Below are 23,036 nucleotides of genomic sequence, written 5' to 3'. Positions count from 1 at the left end.
TGATTATACAGGTGTGTAAGCAATGTCTGTCTTCTGCCCATTCCCAGAAAGAACTGTCAGAAGAGCTGAGAGGGTCACCAGAGAACCTGAGAATGGATATCAACAAAATTTGCAACAGTTTGTTTCTGACTCTGAAGAAAGTGACCCTGAACTGGTTATTAATGAGATCTGCAAAAGACAAGCTATAGTTACACTGACACCCCTGAACCACAAGCATTTGCATGAAAAGAACTTTAAATGCAGCAACCAGCCAGGACAGAAGCAAAACTTGCCACAGCAGGACAGAGAAACGAATGGGTGCAGAACAAGCTATATGGAGGGCAAGGCAGCTGCCTCCAAGGACCCAAAACAAGTGCGCCCTCAGCAGCCAACGGAGGTGAGCATTCCTGGCACAAGTGATGATGATGATGATGATGATATCCTATGCATTAAGAGGAAGATCCAGCCCCCTTTCAGAAGAGGGGCTTTGAGGAGGGAGCAAAGGGACGCGAGGAAAAAGCCCTTGCAAGTAGTCAAAGCAACGGTGAATTCTGAAACCCCGTCTTCTCAGAGCAAAACGATGGTGGTTGCTCACCTTGGCCAGGATGGCAGGTCAGAGACGCTACCTGGAGAGAACTCCTCTCCTGATTTGGCTGGAGGCCCTGCTGGGCATCAGGAGAGGAACAGGCAGGGGTCACACAAGGGGATCGCACAGGCCACAGCGGGTGTCCTGGAGACAGAGTCAGAAAGTGAAGCCAACATTGGGGAGCGCCTGCCGAAAAAAGGAAGGAAGGAAGTGGCAGCGGCAAAAGCCAATGGCCAGGCTGCCAGCCGGACAGAATCTGCGAGTGGGGCTGGCAGGGCGCCTGGCAAACGGCAATGGTGGGCCATCGGGGATTCCCTCACAGATGTGAATGAGGATTGGAGTGACAAGGAAGTGGAAAAACTGCACAGGCAAGTGTGGGTTGATGATTGAGATCTGCCAGTGATGGGGAATGGAGCATCTGTATGGGTCCTTTTAGAAGGGTTACTCCGATTTAATCCTTATTAGTTAGGATTTCTATCGCAAACTTTATCATTCTCTTTCTCCCAGCAGACTTCTGATTCCTTCTGCCACCTCCCCACCTTTCCCTGCAAAACTCCCTGATGCCTGATCCTTTCTTTCCTGAGCAACATAGACCAGAGCTGGACAACTGTGGGAGATGAGGGGGGTGGTATTAACCCACTGCAAATAATATCAGTAATAATAATAAGATTAAGAAGATGAAATGTTACAGTTAGCCCTCCACTTTTGTGGATTTGACTTTTGCAGATTTGATTATTCACCTATTTGATGACTATGTTCTCTCTAGGAATCTCTAGGTCTTCCAGCACAACTTCTGCCAAAAAGTTACACTGAAGGACCTAGAGAGAGCACTTGCCTATGTCCTCCAGTGCAATTCTGTGGTTAATCTCTGGCAGGTGTTGACCATAGAGTTACCCTGGAGGACCTAGAAATTCCTAGAAAGGTTTGTGTCAGGTTAAAAAAAAATTGTGGGGTTTTTATTTGCAATTTTCCCACTTTCATGGGGTCCTGTGCCCCTAACCCAGTGAATATAGAGGGTCCATTGCATTTTTCATTCTTTCATTCCCTCCCCTTCAAAACCTTCTAGTAGGTGTGAGTGGGGGACAGGAAAGACATTTTTTTTAACCACAGGAAGTGACCAAAAGCTATTTCTTCTTTTTATGAAAGGTCTCTCCTGGTCCTAAACTGGCTGAGAGGGTCCCAAAAAATGTGGCAAAAATGTCTCCTGTTCCTCCTCAAGAATGTGGGATATTCTGGGGGCCAAAGCATTTGACACACATACCCCGAAGTCCCACAAAAGCAGTCTGAAGCCCCTCTGTGCCCACCTGGCAGTGGCCTCTCCTCCTCCTCCCCCCACAGCCACCCATTTTGGACACTGTTGCTGCTGCAGCTTCTGTGAAAAACATCAGGCAGTAAGGACGCGCCTGTGCTTGACTGTCTCCCTCCTGCTTTCCAGAGCAATGGCTTCCTTTCCTAAACACAAGAACGGCTTCTGGCTGGACGTAGCCATGAGGGTGGGATCGAGAACCACCGAAGAATGCCAGCAGAGGTACTTGGCAGAGCAGGAAAGCCGAGCGCGGGCCCCAAAGCGGACCTCTAGGCCTGGAAAAAAGGAAGCAAGAGGTACAGGCCTGGCTGTATGCCTGCCTTCTCCCATGTGAGGCCAGGGAAGCTCCCAGATTCCCCTCCGGGGGAGCATATGTTCACTTTAAAATGGTTTGCAAAACCCATGGATTTGTACCGTGTTGTTCATGCCCTGTGGGGTGGCGTGGGACCGTGAGCTCCTTCCTTGCCTAGGTGGCTCTCCTTTTAACACTTTCAGCTGACAGCTGTTTCTCTGTCCCGCTTGTTGGCAGAGGAGGGGGCCAAGCAGCCTGTGACCGTTGCTGCCAAGGTGGGGACGCTGAAACGGAAGCAGCAGATGCGGAATTTTCTCGAGCAGATGCCCAGGGACAACCACGACGACATCTTCACCGCAACTCCCTTTCAGAATAGGAACACAAAAGTACATACCATTCCATTCTCTTGCAGAAGAGTACAGTTGGCCCTCCACATTTACGGCTTTGGCTTATGCAGATTTAATTATTCACAGATTTGATCAACATGTTCTCTCTAGGCATCATGACTCCATGGTCAACATCTGCCAAAAGTCACACTGAAGGACCTAGAGGGAACACTTGCCTAGGCATTTGTAGGTTGTCCAATGCAATTTCATGGCCAGCTTCTGGCAGACCTTAATCATAGAATTGCCCTGGAGGAGCTAGAGATTCCTAGAGACTTGTTCTCTCAGGTAAAAAAAACACGTGTATTTTTATTGGTGGAGTTTCCAATTTCACAGGAGTCCTGTGCCCTTAACTCCAGGAATGTGGAAGGTCTACTGTATTTCATGTTGGTAGCTGTTTAACAGGGATTCCTTATACTGACCAGCAGGCCTTGTGAGTGCAGCTTAGGGTGGGTCACGGGTTGCTGTCCTGAGCATGGAAAGTGGGGTGCATGGCATATCATCATTCATGATGGCTTCAGAGGGAGGTCTGTGAGATAAGAGACCATTGCTTTGTAATAGCTGGGGTAAGGATGACAACTTTTGCCTGGCTTTCAAGATCAGCCCAAAGTTTGTGGACTCTAGAGACTTCCACTGGCTGCTGGTTCTGCTTGGGATACTACCTCTCTGTGTAGGGATGCACATCTCACAGTTCATTTAATAAGAATGACTAATGGAGTAGATGCTCCTGACAGTGAGAACTGTTAAACAGTGGAACATATTCCCTTGGAGGATGGTGGAGTCTGCTTCTTTGGAGGTTTTTAAGCAGAGGCTGGATGGCCATCTGTTGAGGATGCTTTGATTGTGAGTTCCTGCATGGCGCGGTTGGACTGGATGGCCCTTGTGGTCTCTTCCAACTCTAGGATTCTATGGCGGGTTACAAACGGCCCTCAAGGGGCCGTTTTCCCGCCGCCGCCATTCGCTGCGTACGGAAGCCCCAGCTGCCAGACCGCGAGGCTTCCCCGCGCAACAAAAAAGGAGCGGCGAAATGCCGCTCCTTTTTGGAACGCGGAAGTGGTGCCGCGAGGGGTGGAGTGCGTCCTCGCGACGTCACTTCCGCCGCAACACGTCTGAACGCACAGCGTCCAATACGTCAACATGGCGGCGCCCATGTGGATGGGCACCGCAAAAAAGTACGCGCTCCGCGCGTACTGGGAGGAAGGGCTGTCAGGAAGGTAAGAAACTTCCTAACCCTAATACGGCCCTTCCTAATCCTAGTACGCGCGGAGCGTGTACTTTATGGCGGTTTGTAACCCGCCTATGATTCTATTTCTTGCAAGAAAATGCAAGAAGTCGCAAAACAAAAGCCAATCACCGTGGGCGTCTTTTAACTTGTATTTTCTTAGGACAGTTCTTCCAGCCATTAACATCTGCTCCACAAGTCATTCTCAATAAATAAATGTTCGCTTGAGCAGGCAATGCTCCCTGCCCTCAACATCTCAGGCTGTCATATTTTGGTCACATCATGAGATGGCATGATTCATTGGAAAAGACAATAATGCCAAGAAAGGTAGAAGGCAATAGAAACAGAGGAAGGCCACAGGCTCAATCATGGGCATGAAATGACAAAAACTAAGCACAGCAGTGGAGGACGGGGGGGGGGGGGGTTTGGAAGCATCTCACCCACAGGGTCGCCATGAGTCGAGGATGACTCAAGGACAGTTAACAATAGAGAAGTTGGAGTAATTTCAGAGAAGAGCAGTGAGGATGTAAGAGGTATGGAGAACAAATCTTATGAGGGAAAGGTGAAGACAGGTGATATCACTGCAGTTTTTAGATACGATTGGTCTTCTGTATCACCGAAGGTTTAGCTTTTGGACCATCCCCATCCCCATCCCAACAGATAGTAAAATTGCTAGAATTAATGCTAGCACGCACATGGCTGTGACCAAGTGTCCGCACCACCATTGACAATAATGGGGCAGGTCCATCCATGGATGCTTTAATCTGCATAAGGCTAGCCCCCTGATATAGAGCCCAGATACTTCAAGGGCTGTCAAGAGAACGCAGGGGGCAGGTGTGTTCTCAGCTGCCCCAGAGGGTAGATTTCAATTGAACATAAGAAGCGACCTAATGACATTAGAGCCAACTGGCTAGAGAAGTGGTGGGGTCTCCTTCCCAGGTTGTCTTCAGCCAAGTACTGTACCTGCTGGGGATGATCTAGCTGCAGAGCCTGGACTGAACATAGGGCTGGAGCCAATGGCCCTTCCAGCTCTCAGTAGCAAGCAGTTCTGGTCCTCAGTCATGTGAGATTCTCCCACCCCAGACTCATTCATTTTGCCCACCTTTCCCTCAGTCTTTTGCCTCGTCTCCTTGACATTCTCAAAATTTTGGATTCTCCTCTGAAACTTTCTGGTCTTCTCTGTCAATAGGGAAGACTAGAAATAGCATTAATGCCAGCCTTTTGCCATGCAAGTAGAAGAGTGACCATTTTCTTGCTGTTGGATTGGCTGCCTGAGAACATTCTGGTTTTGTGGAAATTCTGTGAGAGTGAATCATCTCAGCCATTCAGTACCAGGAGTGCAGTAGAAATGCCTTGTTGGTAATGGACTAACCTGGATGTGATCTGTAGTTGCCACAGTTCCGCACCGTCCCAGAGGAGGATGTTTTCCAGCTCAAGGAGAGCAACCCCATCACGCCCTCCTCGGCCATCTTTCCTTTGCAGAAGACCCCTCAGTGTGAACACGTCACCCCCTGCATGCTGGAATCCCTGGACAGGTGTGTACCCAGAAGGCCCTTCCTCCACTGCTGAGAAGATGGGTCCCTGACACACACGCTTCTGGGGTCAACAGCTCCAAAAGTATGGGCTGCTCTCCAGAGCCAGGAGGGTAAATTCAAGTATGCATGTGAGGCCCTCATGCCAGCCCACCTCAGTTTCCACATCATTAATTTTTTTTAAACGTATACCAATTCACCTTGAGTTTGGCATGCAACTTTCCCCTAAAATACTCATTTTGTATGTCTCCTTCCCTAATAGCATGCATTTTGATACTCAGCATTTCCTAATATATGCACTTTTGATCCAAGAAATACATTTATAGCACTGTACAAGTAATGTCTTTATTTTGTGAACCAAAATAATTACCGTATATGCTTGACCATAAGTCAACCTCATGTATAAGTTGAGGGGAAGTTTTGGGGCCAAAATTATGGATTTTGATATGACTCATGGATAAGTCAAGGGTAAAACTTAGGGACATTTAGCACAGGATCTAAAGGATGAAGTAAAACAAAGCAATGTCAAAAACTTACAAAATTCCAGCAGACTTGGCTCTTTGTGCTCACTCTTAAGGCTGGATGGATGAGAAAGTAAAGGGGATCAGGGCTTCAAAGACACATTATACTCTTCCCTTTCACCAGGGGATGTTTCCTTCTTTTTAATAAGAGTTAACATAAAGTACTTGCATTGATCCATGGATAAGTCGACTCAGGTTTTTTTGGATCAATTTTTTGACCTAAATTTCTAGACTTATACATTAGTATATAGACTAAGTGCAATATCCAAAGGGTATTTGTGTCCTGATCTGCACAGAGAATCTGCATATAAAAGGAATCCTCCCACATCTTTAATGCATAAAAGACCAAGGGTTGGTCACTTCAGTGGGTCTAGGGGCTGAATAGACTCCCCCCAAAAATGAGGGGCACGGGCAGAGTGAAAGAAGCTGCAAGTCCACTTCTGGTTTTGAAGAACAGGTGGGTTTTTTGTGCTAAAGAGCATGGGAGGGCCCTGTGTCTTAAGCAGAGAGTGAACCGTCATTCCTGGTGGCTCCTGAGAATGCCATTCAGAAGCTTGAAAGGTCTCAGGGCCACCAACACCTGCCTTAGGGAGCACAAAGCTGACATTTGTTGTTTTTATGAAGGGAAGAGGTTCGAGTAATGGGAATATGGTAGCTAGGATCCAGGATCTTTGGAGGCTTTTAAGTATAGCCTGGATGGCCATCTGTCACAAAGAGTGCTTGGATGGTGTCTTCCTGCATGGCAGAAGAAAGGCGTTAGACTGTATGACCTCTTGAGCTCTCTTCCAGCTCCAAGATTATGTGCTCTCCCTTCTGCTGAAAGGCTTTGGCCTCAACCCCTTTTTTCCAGGGGCCTCTCCCCACTCCTTAGCCTCTGTGTAGCATTTTCATGGGACCACTAGGGATGCCATGGGGCCAGGATAGATAGGTGGGCACAGCTTTTGGACAGGTGTGGTGGCCCCAACCCTAAAGCCAGTCCAGTCCGGGATTTAAGAATTTCAAAGCATGCTGGTGGGCAAGTGCTATTGGCCAGGGCAACAGATGCGGGGCAAGTGGTGTCACAAACTGGCCACTGGATGGAGAGGAAAGGAGCCCAAATCTCACCAGGGGTTCTCAAGCAAAGGCAATAGAGCTGTCCTTGTCTTGGCTTCTGCTCTCTAGGGATGCTTCCTCTTGGTCTCTTGTTGAGGGCAAAGAATGAGCCAGTGCTATCCTCCTGTTATTACCTTTGCCCTCTGACCCTCTCTTTCCATCTCAGGGTCTTTAAAACTTTTTCTTCTAGGAAAGACTGTGAAAAGCATGTTTTCCACCTGCAAAAGAACATCAAAGGCAAGGAACGCACTTGGCAGAACGTGAAGAAGAAATCGGTAACGTTGCCCTTGCTTGATTCAGCATGAAATCAGATTTTTGTTCCCCCCTTTTGGGTTTTTAAAAATATATTTATTGCTGCATTTTTAATCTCCCTGCACCCCAAAACTGCATGTGAGGTCTGGCCCAACTGATGCATCCCTTCTCTTGCACCTAAACTATTCAGGCACCCAACTGTTTGGCGCTGATTAGGTCAAAGTGGCTGGCTCCACCTTCAGCAGAGCTCATGAAGCTCCACAAAACTCTCAGGAAAAGCTTGAAAAGGGGAGCATTTATGCCAAAGGTAGCCCAGGGCTGGACTCTTGATGGCTTTCCACCAGCCTCTCTGGTCAGATCTGGGTCTTGTCTGTTGGGGTTGCCCTCTGCTCCCTCCTAGCACTGGTTTCCCTCTCAGTCTGAGGATGCCCTAATCTTGAACTGGCAGGCTGTGATCCTCTGGGCTTCTCCCAGACAAAACTCATGGGGAAGCAAATAACTTTTCCCTTGTTGCCACCAGGCTGGGACCATCTTCACGACTCCCACCTCCCGAAGAGTGAACGTCTTTACCTTTGAAGGTGAGCACTCTTGCGCTTTTCCTGCATGGCAGGTGGGGCATAGGAAAGATGACAGATTCTCTGATTTTGGGGTTTTTTGGTGTGGGGAGAGGAGGCCCAGTGGAAAAACAGCCTGAGTGTGAGCTATGCTTAGTTTGTGGGTGTGACAAGTGCAAAAAGGCTGGGGTCCTGTGAGGAAGACCATCGTGTTCTGATGAATAACCTGTAAAGTAGGGGGTGCACAATCTCTCTCACACTCAAGGACCAGGCTTGAGATATGCTGGGAGTCCACATGTGTCCACACAAAAAGGTAGCCAAGTACCACTGCAGCCCTGCCCCTGCCCCATTTTAACTTTTCAGACTTGACTGGCAAATTCACTTCTAAAGACTGGCCTTCCCTGGCTATCAAAATCTACTAACCTCTTTGCCCTTGGCTGTGCCTTTACGGCATGTGAGTAAGTTACTAAGACTTCCATTCTGGTGGACAGACATTCCAGGCAAAATTGCTCCGCTGAATTAATACAGTCCCAGAATAAGGGGAAATGCTGGACATAATTAAATAAGAAGCAAGACATTAGATTTAGATTTATTTTTCTCTCCTAGTACGTAGGACCTCTGTCCTAATGAAGGGTCTAGAAACCATGCATCATGAGGAAAGACTTAGGGAGCTGGGGATGTTTAGCCTAGAGAAGAAAAGGTTAAGAGGTGATATGAAAGCCCTGTTTAAGTATTTGAAGGGATGTCATATTGAGGATGGAGCAAGCTTGTTTTCTGCTGCTCCAGAGAATAGACCTGGAGCAATGGATGCAAGCTACAGGAAAAGAGATTCCACCTCAACATTAGGAGCAACTTCTGACAGTAAGGGCTGTTCGACAGTGGAACAAACTCCCTCAATTGAGAATGGTGGAGTCTCCCTCCTTGGAAGTCTTTAAGCAGAGGCTGGATGGCCATCTGTTGGGTATGCTTTGATTGAGAGTTCCTGCATGGCAGAATGGGGTTGGTCTGGATGGCCCTTGGGGTCTCTGCCAACTCTAGGATTCTGTGATACTAGTGTGTGTGCCTTCAAAGTGACCCCATGATTTTTTAAGGGGTTTCTTAGGCAAGGAATCCTCAAAGGTGGTTTTGCCAGTTCCTCTCCCTGCAGCACTTGGGATTTCTTGGCAGACTGGCTTCCAAACTCAGACAGGATCTGGTGCTTTTAGAATACTAATTTAGTAGTTCATGAGTTGGTTGTAAGAGAACACCCAGAGAGTAAACAAACACCCATATCTTACACAGGCTCTTACTCACTCAACCCTTTCCTCATGCTGCTGCAGGTGACTTGGCTTCGGTGGGAATGGAGCAGCTCTTCCAGGCAGATCAAGAAATGGAGTCTTGCAATGAGGACGATTCCTATTTTTCTACTTAGTTGGCTGCTTGCCTGCAATGGATTCATCCTAATTCCTGAAGGCCTTCACAGTTCACAGGCCACCTTCTTGGTACAGAGCGATACTTTAGGCTTCTTTTGGAGGATTTTGAAGAAAAGGCTTTGACGTCTCAGTTCCATTTTTCCTGAATGGTGTTCAAAATAAGAGGACCTCTGTTTCGCATTGCTCCAGGTTGATCTGTCTGCTTGAAGGGGGCCTTAACTGTTGGGGGCTATTTTTTAAAGAAGCAAAATAACCTTTTTTTAAGCTACTGCACAGTAAACCACCATGTGCAGTATTTATAACTGCAAAGGATCTTTAAATTTACTGCCTACAGAACAGGGACTATGAATTTTTGTATTAAATTTCCTTTCTCAATATCTTTTAAATGGTTTTGATGCTTCTTGAGTGAATTGATCTTGGGTGGCAGTGGAAACTGGCGTTGCATGGATGGAAATAGGCTTCATGCTTCATGTAAGCTTCTCCTTCCACGCTTTTTGGGGCTCTGGGAAGATCTAGTCCTGCTGCCTCTCAGGTGGACTAAGGGCCTTCTTCTCAGGAACTTGTCGCTCACTCTCAGCTTTCCTTCAGAAGAGCTTTGTTTGTTGTGTGCCTTCAAGTCGTTTACAACTTACGGTGGCCCTATCATGGGGCTTTCTTGGAGCAAGGGGTTGCCATTGCCATTCCCAGTGGCTTAGAGTGTGACTTGTCCAGGGTTGGGTTTCCATGACTGAGCCGGGATTTGAACCCTGCACCGAGCTGGAGTCCAACACTCAAATCGCTAAACCAGGCTGGTTCTCTCTGTTTGCTGTGATTCATTTGGAGCTGTGACCAAACAATTTTAGTTGTAGATGTAATAATTTTAAAAATTATTTCAAGAGTGCCTTCAGCATATATATATATATATATATATATCTTCTTCATGGTCTCTACAAATCACACAAATAGGTTATTTTGCACTTGTGAGTAAAGCTCTGAAACTTCGCAGATGACCACTAAAAGAAATACTGTTACAGGTAAGCAACCTGTCCAGATACATACCTGCATACAGTTAAAAGACCCAGTGTTATGTAGTGGTTTGAGAACTTCATTACAATTCTGGAGACCAAGATTCAAATCCTCACTTGGCCATGGAAACCCACTGGATGATTTCTCTTAGCTTCAGAGGAAGGCAAAGAGGCAAACTCTGTTGAACAAATCTTGCCAAGAAAGCACGGCTGAGGGGAGAAAGTGTGGCATGGTGGTTCTGAGTGTTGGACTCTGGAGGCCGGAGTTCAATTTCTAGCTTAGCCATGAAACCCACTGGATGATCGTGGGCAATATGTCACTCTCTCTCAGCTTTAGGGGAAGGCAATGGCAAACCTTCCCGAACAAAGGCCTCCCTCCTTGGAGGTCTTTAAACAGGGACTGGATCAGGGCCCTTGTGGCCTCTTCCAACTCTTGTGAGTCTAAATCTTGCCAAGAAAACCCCATGGCAGGTTCACCTTAGAGGATGACTTGAAGGCACACAACAAGAATGCTGTTTGTCCAAAGTACTTTATCAGTGGAATGTCTGGTGGTTTTTTTAACAACAAACTTTTCCAATGGTTTCCAAACTCACTGTGGGGCCTTGTATCACTTTTGGATCAGGTGCTCCATTGGTAAAATGGACTATCGGCTGCCTTTAGCAGTTGAAGTGGCCAGTAGGCTGATTTCTCCTAAGCCTCTCTCAGGGCAAAGGCCTGGACATACGGAAGGCCAGTGGTCCACAGGATGGCAGCAGAGGGCTTTCTCTCGGCCAAGCAGAACAAACTAACAGCTCAAAGTACAGTTGGTTGTCCGCAGCCACCAGTTCTTTATACAACAGCTTAAATGTATTTTAAAAAGATATAAATTCCAAAATGCAAGCCTTGATTTTATTGTTTTATATAAGTTACACCATTTTACTACACCATTGTATTTAATGGGATTTGAGCCTCCACAGATTTTGGGTATCTGCAAGGAGGTCCAAACCCAGCAGATACCAAGGACCCAATGTAATAAATAAATAAAGATGGTAGTAATATCACCCTAGTGTATATAATGGGACTTGAGCTTCCATTGATTTTGGTATCTACAGGGGGTCTTGGAACAAAACCTCAGCAGATACAAAGGACCCAATATAGTAAAAGTAATAATACCACATTGTATATAATTGGGTTGGGCCACCACAGGTTTTGGGATCCACAGTGGCTCATAGAATACTAGAGTTGGAAGAGATCCCAAGAGCCATCCAGTTCAACCCGTCTGCCATGCAGGAACTCTCAATCAAAGCATCCCTGACAGATGGCCATCCAGCCTCTGCTTAAAGACCTCCAAAGAAGGAGACCACAATCCTCCATTGAGGGAGTGTGTTCCACTGTAGAACAGCCCTTACTGTCAGGAAGTTCCTCCTAATGTTTAGGTGGAATCTCTTTTCCTGGAGTTTGCATCCATTATTCCAGGTTCTGCAACCAATCCCCAGCAGATACCAAGGGCCCAACGTAGTACAGTACGAATCTATGATTACAATTGTCATTCCTTTTCTTTCAAGGCAACTGGCTGGCAAAGTCCCATGATGCCTTCCTCCCCTGCAAAGCCCTCCCTTTGCTTTGCAAAGGCTCACTTTGAATTGATGCCGCTACAGCTTCTGAGGAAAGTGGAAACCTACACTAAGGCAGAGACTCATTTTGTGATACAGGTTTATTTACATATCTTACAATGAGGGAAAGTGACAACAGTAAAGTGCATCTTGTTTAAAAGCTCAGTCGCTGGTCACGGGATCGTCTCGGGCAGCATCTGGGCATCGAAGCCATAGTGGAGGTACTGGTAGACTTCCTCTGCCTTCTGCTGGCTCACCTGGGTGCAGGCCGCTATCTTGTCTGGGGAACTGGAAAGGAGGGAAAGAGAAAGAGTGAGTGGAGGGGGGACCTCTATCTCTCAGCATCACCTGAGGCTGCACACAGGGCCTCACAGCCAGCTCTGGTCCAGTGCACCATCCCCTGTGAGGTTCCACCTCTCCAGTGTGACCTTGGGCAATGTCACTCTCTCTCAGCCTCAGGATGGCAATGGCAGCCCCCTTTCTGAAGAACTGCAAGAAAACCCCATGATAGGTTTTCCTTAGAGTCATAGGTCAGGAACCTGAAGGCACACAACAACCAACTCTTTTGAGTAAGTATATACTGGAACGCAATGGCAAACTCCTCTGAATAAATCTTGCCAAGAAAACCTGATAGGTTTACCTTAGGGTCGCCATAGGTCAGAAACAACCTGAAGGCACACAACAACAACAACAACAAACTGTTCTAGAATCATGGAGTTGGAAGAGACCCAATGGGCCATCCAGTCCAACCTCCTGCCATGCAGGAACTCACAATCAAAGCACTCCCAACAGTTGGCCATTCAGCCTCTTCTAAGTTCTGGAAAGCCATGGCAAATCCCATCTGAGGAAATGTGCCAAGAAAAACTCATGATAGGTACGCCTTATTGTAGTCGTAAACTGGAAACACAATAACAAAAAGTGCTCTTATTACTTATTGAGTAGTTCCTACTTCCTGCACCACCACACACACACCTATCCATTCCTCAAGACGTTAGTGTCGCAGACATGGCCCATTGCTTCCCTTGTCACCTAATCCTGGCCAACAGACACTAACTTTAGTTTTTTGTGGGTTTTTCAGGCTCAAAATACTAACTTTCCTCATCAAATCTTTAGCTCTTTGAAATGCCAGCTACTGGCATTGACCCACACATACCAAATGTGGTTGTAGGGAGTATCAAGCGAAAGACTCTCAGGGCCTGTGGGAGGAGGAGGAAAGTGAACCAACCAGGTGCCACCTTGGAAAATGGCAGGAGGGGGGACACTTGGCTTAAGGAGACTTCTACATGTGAAAAGGCTCTAGGAGTCCGACAGGCCACAAGTTGAACATGAGTTAACAGTGTGATGTGGCAGCTACAAAGGCTTATAAAATTCTAGGCTGCATCAATAGAAGTATAGTGTCTATATCAACAAAAGTAATAGCGTCACTTTATTCTGCTTTGGTCTGGCCCCACCTGGAATATTGTGTCCAGTTCTGGGCATCACAATTCAAAACAGATATTGAGAAACTGGAGCATGCCCTATCAGGAGAGACTTAGGGAATTGGCTAAGAGAGGGTTAAGGGGTGATATGGTAGTATTTGAAGGGATGTCATATTGAAGAGGGAGCAAGCTTGTTTTCTGCTGCTCCAAAGAATGGGACCCGGAGCAATGGATGCAAGCTGCAGGAGAAGAGACTCCACCTAAACATTAGGTGCAACTTCTTGACAGTAAGAGCTGTTGAACAGTAGAACATATTCCCTCAGAAAGTGGTGGAGTCTCCTTTTTTGCAGGTCTTTAAAGAGAGGCTGGATGGCCCTCTCTCAGGGGTGCCATGACTGTGAGTTCCTGCATGGCAGGGGGTTGGGCTGGATAGGCCTTGTGGTCTCTTCCAACTCTATGAGTCTATGATTCTACTTTATGGCCCTTGTCTACCTATGATGAGGCTGTGGCTACCAAGCAGAGGCTTCCGTTGTCAAGTCAAACCTCCATGTTGAGAGAGAAAGGAGAAAAATGTAGCCCATCCTCTTTCACCCAACATGGAAAGGCCTTCCCAGAGCCACTGGGGGGAGACTATACCTGTTGGCCACCTCTTTGATGGAGGTGAAGGAGTGGCACAAGGCCAGCGCCAGTGGGTAGCCGACACTGGGGATGCTCAGGTAGAACCGCAGGACGTCTTGTTTATGCCGCTCCACCTCGGTTGGCACAGCAATTGCCACCTTCTTCCGTTGCTCCACCAAAGCCAGCTCCTTCAGCAAGTCAGCCGTTTCTTCTTGGCAGGAGCTGAAGAGGACGCGGATTCCTGACCGGATGAAGGCTGACAAGATGCCGTCATACTGCTTGGTTCGGTGGAAGACCCTCTTAGTGTCTCCTGAAACATTAAGGCACAGGAGTACAGAGATAAAGATCCTGATACTGTGGCCTGGAAGAAAGAGTGGCAGAAATTTCCAGACTGGTTGAAATAAGTTGCTGTTCATTCCTGTTAAGATAGTAAGAGATTCACTCTAATAGGTCAGAAATGCCATTTGGATCCTTGGCTATTTATAACATTTAAATATAAGTGGGAAGCTCTTATAAGCATTCCACATTCAGGGGAGAATGAGTGGAAGACACTGAGTCTGGATCTGACATGTATCCAAACTGAGTGGAAACCAAAGATGTTCAGTCAAATCTACTAAACTCTGTCATTTCTGCTTCAAAGTCAAACCTTAGCAAAAGAATTTACTGTTTATTACAGTGTCTCTAATCTGTTCTAGGTTCTACTTCAAGCATGTGTGAGGGTACAAGAAGGATTCAGTGTTGTTGTTGCTGGACCAGGACTTTGGCAGACCAGGGTTCAAATCTTGGTCACTCTGTCAGCCTCACAGGAAGACAATGGTAAACTCCCCCTGAACAAATCCTGCCAAGAAAACCTTCACCTTAGAGTTGTGATAATATGGAAAAGACTTGAAAGCACACAACAACCAACAACATCCCAGATCTCCAGTCCTGGAACATGTAAAGACACAGTGGAAGACGCTCCCTTGGAGAGTGGTGGAGTCTCCTTTGAAGGTCTTGAAAGATAGGTTGGATGGCCATCTGTTGGGGGTGCTTTGAGAGTTCCTGCATGTCAGGAGGTTGGACTGGATGGCCCTTGTCTCTTCCAACTCTATGTGTCTATGATTCTACCACTGCAAGTGTGTGCCTGCCAAGTTCCTTGTACTCCCCCTGAGTAACAGTAAAGAAGCAAAGAGGGGCACTGATGATGGAAATGGCCAATACTAGACAAGCTGAAGCACTCAGCTTTTCTTGCTATCATTGCTTTGGTAGGGGAGTGTGGACTTAGTAGTACAGAGTAAGGTCTGCATAACTTTGCCACACCTGTTCAACTTTGCCATGCCAAACTGTAACAATGAGTTTGACAACAGCAAAGCTACAGTGACTGGCATCCTGTTGGTACTGCCTGCTTTTCTCAGCCCCACCACCTTTGCAGGTGCACTTGGTGAGGACTCCAGAGGCAAGGCCTCCTCTATGGCTGCTCCCTTCCATGGAAGGTCCAGTCGGCCTGCTCCTTACTCTCTTTCTGGGAGGAGAAAGGGTGGCTCACTGGATTGCTGTGGCTGTGGAACTGCAGCAAGATGCTACCCAAGTGCCCCCTGCCCTCCCTGGTCAACTGCTTGGCTATGGCAATGGACTCTTGCCCTGGGATGGAAGGGAAATACCATCCAAACTGAATATTCCCCTTCAGGCCTCTTCCTGAAAACCTTTTCACAACTTCACTGCATGTCAGCTAGAAAAAGCTTTTGCCATCTTCCCTGCATCCCTAAACTCCCTGGGATGTCTGATGCTGGAGAATTTCAAAGAGCATGGAACCCCAGCATTTCAGGGGCCACTCTGAGTCAAAACAATTCTTGATTCAAATCCTCCTGGAAAAGGACAATGTGGCGCAATCCGGGCGCAATACAAGGTGTTGGTTATCGCCTATAAACCCCTACATGGCTCGGGCCTGAGTTACTTAAAGGAATGCCTCTCCCTATATAATCCGCCCCGTACTCTCAGAACCTCTGGGAAAAATCTCTTGGAAGTACATCCAACCAGACTGGTCTCAACTTCCCAAATAACTTTTACTTCAGTGGCTCCTAAACAACCTTCTGGAAGAGATCCATCTCATTACCTTCTTGGAGAGTTTCAAGAGGGTAGTTAAGACGGATCTCTTCCAGCAAGCCTATCCACCCAGTCTTCTGTAACGACATCATTCACTCTTCTATCCAGGATCAGAACATTTGATCTTATAAATGTTTACTGCACTGTTTTTTAACTGTTTTAATGTTTGAAATTATATGCTTTATTCTTGTATTTTATTGTTAATGTTGGGTTGTAATCACGCCTCAATTCACCTGGGCGACACGGGAAAATACAAATAATAATTATTATTATTATTATTATTATTATTATTATTATTAAAGTGGCTCCACATATGCAGCAGGGGAGCCAGCGTGGTGCAATGGTTTGAATGGTGGAGTTGGACTTCCAGGAACCACAGTTTGAATCCCCACTCAGCCATGGAATCCCACTGGATGACTTTGGGCAGGTCACACACTCTCAGCCTGAGTGGAAGGCAAAGGTAAGAAATCCCTAGGAGAGGGTGGCCATGAGTCAGAAGTGACTTGACAGTAGGTAACACCACTACTATGGCTGGCTGGCTTTTAGTGGCAAATACTTTTTTGATCAACGAGAAGGCTTGAAATTCCCTTTCTGCCCTCCACAGCAAGCAACCTTGTCTCCAGAGCTAAAATCTCCCCTCCCCTGCTATGGCCACTCTGTTTCTGGTGAGAACTGTGAGGGATTAGATAAGCATCTGGTTATGTTTTTGTAGCCAGATGCAAAATGAAAAGACACAGTTCTAAGATTACATTATCCGGAGAATCCCAGTGGAATACATAATCATTTCGTATCTGGCTACAAGGACTTTTAGATTGTAAGCCTGAGGGCAGGGAACCGTCTGACTAAAAAATTGATGTACAGCGCTGTGTAAACTTACAGCGCTTTATAAATAAAGGTTAATAATAATAATAATAAAGGACATGCATAGACACCTCTTCCATCTTCTGCTGCTCTCACCAGGCAAAGAATGGCTGAAGTTGGGGTCTGTAATGGGTCCGCTGTATGTTCTAGGGGTTGGTGAACTGCCAGTGGTAATATACAGTCGCCCCTCCTAACTCGCAGATCTGGGATCCGCAACCTTGAAAATCCGTGGAGGGGCGACTTCCTCTATTTTCAATGGGGCGCACACCTCCTTCAAGCCTATGGGGTTTGAATATGCGCAAGCCTCTGTTTTCACAGTGGCAGCGGCAGGTCCGGAACAGATTCCCCATGAAAACAGAGGGCCAACTGTACTTCCCCATGTGAAACTACTGTGCTATGCTGGACAATACAGGATTGTGGCCATGATGTTGTTCAGTAAACAAATGGCCACTGCTTCTCACCCTCATTCAGTTACTGCTGCTGCCGCCTTCCAGAGGAGAGCTTAATGAGGGAGAGGGAGACTTGCCGGGCCAAGGGACCAACCTGCTTTGAGTCTCTCCTTCTCCACGATGATACAGATCCGGTCAAACTTGCTCTTCATCTGCTGCACCTTCTGTGCCACTTTGCTCCGGTGCCCGTAACTGAGGAGCTCTGCCTGGCATTTCCTCTCCACTGCCAGACGGTTGCTTACTATGTAATCACAGCCACCCAAGGAGCAAACCTGAACCTTGATGCCATGTACGGCTTTCAGAGTGGAAATGACATCTGGCCCAGAAGCGATCTCACGGCTGTCTGCCAGGATGCAGAGGGCGTTTTCGTTCTTCAGGGAGCCAGAAAACAGGCGAGTGGCCAAAGAGGAGGAGGCGGGCGCAGACATGTGCTCTGAAGGCTTTTCCACCAGCTGAAAGCATCAGAAGAAAGTGTCATCACTCGCCATGCTTAGAACAGCCAAACCTCCCCTGACTTTTTCATCATCTCATCATTACTTGTGCTGCACTGCCCAGGCAGGCCCATGGTCCCTCTTTCCAAGGAGCTCACAATCTACAGCAGACCCTCAGGAAACAACAAGGACAGAGAACCATGTTGGAAAATGCTGTTACACTGGTATAGGCAGGGGAATCCAGAGATAAAGCCAAGGCCCACGGTATGGCTGGAGAGGAGGGGTTTGGAAGATGAGGTAAAGCTACTGGTGTGAAGATTTTGCTCCCAGAACCAGAGTTGGAAGGGGACTGGCAGTCACCCGGCCCTAAGATTGCAGAAGAGTGTTTTTAATAGCAGCACTGTTGCACTGCTGACCCTTGACTGGCAGCTTGTGATCCACTAAGAACTACCGAGCTCCCTTCTAAATAATAATAATAATTCGAGGTGGGCCCACAACCTAATTTAAGAAACAATACAGAATAACACACAACAACGTATTTGGTTGTTACTTCCAACAAGTTCTTCTCCGTCGTTCTAAGACTAAATAGACTGCTCAATACAAATACAGTAGGCCCTCCCCATTTGCAGCTTTGACTTTTGAGGATTTGATCAATATGTTCTCTCTAGGAATCTCTAGGTGCTCCAGCACAACTCTGCTAGAAGTTGACCACAAAGTTGTGCTGCAGAACCTAGAGGTTTTTAGGGAAAACACTTCTCTACGCATCTGTAGGTCCTCCAGCATGATTCTATGATCAACTCCTGGCAGATGTTGACCACAGAGTTGCACTGGAGGACCTGGAGATTCCTAAAGAGGTGTTCTCTCAGGTAAAAAGAATGGTGTTTTTGTATTTGTGGTTTTTCCATATTCACAGGGATCCTTCAGTCCTAACCCCAACGAATGTGGAGGGACCAGTGTAATTCTCTTAGCAAACTTGGCTAATTTTCCTGGCAGCACAAACTTTCCACAGAAAATGGGACAATCTGATAAGAAGTGTGGAATCTTAATGTTGCTTTTACTTAGGTATGTTTCTAGCTCTCATGACAGAAAGGGAACAGGAATAGTTGTCTAGAGGAGAGGATATGGTGCCTGGGAGCCCTGAATAGCTCCCCTGCATCTACACATCCGCTTCAGTCCCCTCCAGCCATCCTTTAGTTATAGAATCACAGTTGAAAGGGACCACAAGGACCATCTAATCCAACTAACACATAGCCAAGGCACTCCCAAGAGTTAGCCACCCAACTTCTGTTTAAAGACCTCCAAGGAAGGAGAGCCTACCACCCTCTGAGGAAGTCCATTCCATTGTTGAACATCTATTAAAGTTGTTAAAAGTTCTTCCTAGTGTTTAGATGAGATTTATTGTAATTAGAATCCATTGGCTTGTCTTCCAGACTTTATACCAATGAATTTTAAACTCTGCTTCTGCAACTCTGAACTGAATGTGGGCACTGCGAATAGGACAAAAATGACCAACCACATCCATAGGGGAACTTCTACCTTTTCTTTCTTGTAATTTGACTCAGACCTCACCTGGGCAGCACAGAAGGACACTGGCAAGTTGGAACACATATGGAGGAGAGTGCTAAAGATAGTAAAGGGCCTAGAAACCATGCAACAGGGGACTGAGCTGGTTATATTTAGCTTGAAGTAGAGATGGCAATATGATTTGAGTAATGGTTTTAATGATTTATTTTAGTTTTTGTCATTGTTATATTTGGAGTTTTTGTTGTATATTTGAAGCAGGGGGGAGGGGGAATTATGTGTATTGTGTTATATTGTATAAGAGCTGTATTGTATTGCATTATTGTGTTGCATTCCATTAGAGTTCTATTTGCTATTATTATATACAGTGGGCCCTTGGTATACGCGGGGGATCCGTTCCGGACCCCCCCCCCGCGTATACCAAAATCCATGTATGCTCAAGTCCCATTTGTTCCCAATGGCAGTGCGCCATTGGCAACAAAAGTCCCTGGCCTCCCCTTCTCTCCTCCCTCCAAGAGGCCCCCATCACCGACACCCGGCTCTTCTGCGGTGGCGGCGAGGAGGCCGAGTGGCAGTGCAAGAGGCCTTGAAGGCCTCCGGCGCCGGCACCCGGCCTCCGCGGAATGGCCAGATACCGGTGTTGGAGGCCAAGAGGCCCCAGCACTGACACTGGGCCCTTCCATGGTGGTGGCAGCGAGGATGCCAGGTGACGGTATGGGAGGCCTTGAAGGCCTCTGGCGTGGCTGCGCTCTGCCTCCTCACCACCACCGATCTTTCCCTGCAGCGGCCTTCACGGCCTCTCGCACTGCCACTCGGCCTCCTGGAGCCTTCGCTGCCACAGAAGGGCCGGGTGTCGGTGCTGGGGGCCTCTTGGCCTCCAACACCGACACCCGGCCCTTCTGCGGCAGCGGAGGCTCCAGGAGGCCGGATGCCAGCGCTGGAAGCCTTGAAGACCTCCAGCGTCGCGACTCGGCCTCCTTGCTGCCGCTGCCGCAGGAAAGGCCTGGTGGCAGTGCTGTTGGGGCCAAGAGGCCTCCAACAGCACCATCGGGTCCTTCTGCGGCGGCAGCGAGGAGGCTGAGGCTTGGCCTCCACCGCCACCACCCGGCTTTTGCTGCAATGGCAAGGAGGCCAAGCAGCCGCGCCTCTCGGTCCAAAAGGTAAGTAAGGGGTAAGGGAAGGGAGGAGGGAGGCAAGGAGGGAAGAGAGGAGAGGAGGAGAAGGAAGTTGTCCTGAAAGGCGGCACGCCATCCTATTATGATCTTTGACAATCTGGAGGCCTAGCATCATGTGGAAGATGTAGCAAACGTCTAACACTTCTGTGTGGCTCCAGAGGACAAGACCCAAAACAACAGATTAAAATTACAAGGAAGGAGATTCTGACTAAGCATTAGGTAGCGCCCACTGAAGGTAAAAGCTGCTTGACAGAAGGACATACTACTTTGGAAGGTGATGGACTCGCTTTCACTGGAGTTGGGTTTTGTTTTTGTTTTATTTTTTACAAGAGGTTGGATGGCCACTTCTCATGGGTGCTTTAGCTATGATTTCCCACATGCGTAGAGGGTTGGACAATATGACTCTTGTGTGGCTCTATGAAATCTTGGGCAGAAATGGTTTGGGTGTAAAGTGTCCTCATTGTGGGAAACGGTTTTAACTCACTGTTCCCTTCTAACACTTTAGGCCTACTATTCCAGACCCAGTTCCCACAGCAGAACCAAAGAAGGAGGCCCCAGTTCAAGCCATGTCTGTACCTTGGTAGGAGCCCAGTGATCCCCAGTCATGGCCTCCCTCTGGCCTGGGCCTTTGCACTGAGGGCGGAAATCCAGTTCTTCTGACAGGGAGACTTTCTGGTCCAGGAGACTGTGGGCCCTGCTTTCTGGGGGCAGCTGGACCTGCATCTTCGGCGCAGGGGGTCTGTGGTCCTGGGAGGTGTCCAAAGCCAGTGATGGGATATCGTGAGCACCCCTCTTGGCTTTAATGATGGCTGTGGGTTCTGTGACTCCTCTTTCACTTCTGACTCCTCCCTCATCTTCACTAGAATCCTCAAGGATCCGAACTCGGGACAGTTTCTTTGGCAGCAATGGAGGAGTCTGTCCCTCCTCTTCCTCCTTGTGTCTCTCCTTCAGTTTTTTTCTGCGGCGGGTGCAGTATAGCTTCCTTCCGTTTGCAAAACTGTCCTCCTGCAACAGGTCAAAATTGACAGACAGTTCCTCCTCCTCCTCCTCAGTAGAGCCACTCTTGGGGTTGTCCTCTTCATTGTCTTCAACACAGAAACTGTCTGCCAAATAGTTCTCATCCTGCTCTGGAATCTGGAACGAAAAAGAGAAAAAGAAAATAAAGTGCTGAGGGCAATCTGTGAAGCAGTTCTTGTCTCATAAAGGAAGAGCAGCAGCAGAACACACAGCTGCACTTTGAGCCCCAAATGGACTGAGGCTACAAGCTCTGCTGCCTCAGATTGTTAGAGACACCTTTTAATGCAGTTTGCAAGAGCTCAGCTCTTTTCCACATCAGGGATGGGACTGAGTCTGAAATGTGCTTTTGCAGCCACAGTTACCAAACTCCTGGCTTGGTAAATAGGCTATTTCTTTAATCTTCATTTACCTGATCCCCTTCCCCACCACCACTCCCTTCTCCTTTTGTGTCGAGTCTTTTTAGATTGTAAGCCTGAGGGCAGGGAACTGTTTAATTAAAAAGATTGTATGTACAGCACTGTGTAAATTTACAGCACTTATATAAATAAAGGTTAATAATAATTTGTTCCTGTATTTCTCATGTCTCTTATAATTGGCCCTGTTTGTGACATTTTTATGGAAGATTATTTCATAGAATCATAGAATCATATTATCTGTTACAGAAAGCAATGTCACTTAAACTAGTGGATCATGGACTGCTGCCGTCCCACAGGCCATCAGCTGCTGCTATACAAAACGTTTCCAGGAAGGAAAGAAAGAAGCAATTGCAGCCAGTGGGTCCAAATATTGTGCCAGTCCCTGGAGCAGGGAGCAAAGAAAAGCTGGTCAGTCTCCCATATCAGAGCGCTAAAGGAGCACAGATGTAAACCACTCTGGGAATGTTTCCTAAATTGTGTGATGATTAGTGGTGGTGGTGTTAAAATATTTTTAATAAGACAGACTCCAGCACTGTGGAAGTAGTGGGTAGTTGAGCTCCCTTTGGCACAGTCCATTCAGTCAAGCCTCCAAAGGAATGCTTGGCTCTTTGACAGGCACACAAAGGGAATCTTCTCCTCTCAAGGACATGCCTGCATAAAGGTTTTTTAAAAAAGAAAATAGGGGACTTGTGGATCAAAACCAACTCCAGCTTGGGCTTTGGGCTCAAAGAATTGTAGTGCCATCCTCCTTGTTTGACTTCTTACCTGAGAGAAGACAGCTAGTGAATGTTGTCCTTTATGCACCATCTTATACCTGTTGCCAACAGCTGGGCTGCGGACAGATTTCAGATAGACTCCTTGCATCTCAGACTCTGAAAGAAGGAGGAGGAGGAGGAGGAGGAGGAGGAGGAGGAGGAGAGGAAAGGCAGTCAGATGGAAGAGGAATGGAAACGACAGTCAAGTGCTCCAGTTTGAGCTGGTCTTTTCCTCCACACCGGAGGGGAAACTTACAGTGGTGCTAAAGGCATCTTCCAGAGGGCAAGATGGGGGGGGGGGGGGGGGGGGGGGGGGGGGCAGGTGGGATTTTGTCAGATTTTGGTGGTGGATGAGTATTGAGTTCCCATTTCCCACATCCTATAGTCTTTAATCTGATTTTCTCACCCTACCCACCACTCCTGATTTGGCAACTGGTAACAAAAAATAATAAAAAAAAATAGTCACAGGATGACACCACTTTGCATTTGTCCTGAAGAAGCTATTTGCCAAAAGTAGAACACCATGTAAATAAAAGACATAAGGGATGGCCAAAAAAACAACTATA

The 23,036-nt window shown here is 47.3% G+C and overlaps 2 protein-coding genes across 3 annotated transcripts in view; one reads left to right on the top strand and one right to left on the bottom strand.

The window, feature by feature from the left end:
* Positions 1-9,502, top strand: part of MIS18BP1 (MIS18 binding protein 1) — a 39,267-nt gene extending 29,765 nt beyond the window's left edge. The window contains exons 12-18 of one of the 2 annotated variants that reach the window (XM_042445773.1): positions 48-933; positions 2,001-2,167; positions 2,401-2,549; positions 5,158-5,303; positions 7,104-7,188; positions 7,686-7,743; positions 9,039-9,502. In XM_042445773.1, the coding sequence (XP_042301707.1) occupies positions 48-933; positions 2,001-2,167; positions 2,401-2,549; positions 5,158-5,303; positions 7,104-7,188; positions 7,686-7,743; positions 9,039-9,130 (1,583 nt within the window). In that variant the 3' untranslated portion in view covers positions 9,131-9,502. Of the gene's footprint in view, positions 1-47; positions 934-2,000; positions 2,168-2,400; positions 2,550-5,157; positions 5,304-7,103; positions 7,189-7,685; positions 7,744-9,038 lie in introns of those variants that run through there. The other variant, XM_042445774.1, reaches the window with a different exon arrangement.
* Positions 9,503-11,813: 2,311 nt separating this feature from the next.
* Positions 11,814-23,036, bottom strand: part of FANCM (FA complementation group M) — a 67,624-nt gene continuing 56,401 nt past the window's right edge. Inside the window, exons 19-23 of the mRNA XM_042445832.1 lie at positions 22,481-22,587; positions 20,859-21,416; positions 17,250-17,607; positions 13,782-14,073; positions 11,814-12,015 (exon numbers count right to left, since the gene is read on the bottom strand). Coding sequence (XP_042301766.1) covers positions 11,901-12,015; positions 13,782-14,073; positions 17,250-17,607; positions 20,859-21,416; positions 22,481-22,587 — 1,430 coding nt within the window. The 3' untranslated portion in view covers positions 11,814-11,900. The remainder of the gene's footprint in view (positions 12,016-13,781; positions 14,074-17,249; positions 17,608-20,858; positions 21,417-22,480; positions 22,588-23,036) is intronic.

This window comes from Sceloporus undulatus, chromosome 1, assembly GCF_019175285.1.
Source record: "Sceloporus undulatus isolate JIND9_A2432 ecotype Alabama chromosome 1, SceUnd_v1.1, whole genome shotgun sequence".
In the NCBI taxonomy this organism is placed as follows: Eukaryota; Metazoa; Chordata; class Lepidosauria; order Squamata; family Phrynosomatidae; genus Sceloporus; species Sceloporus undulatus.
Note: the sequence above shows the minus strand (reverse complement) of the source record. Positions and strands in the feature narration are given on the sequence as shown.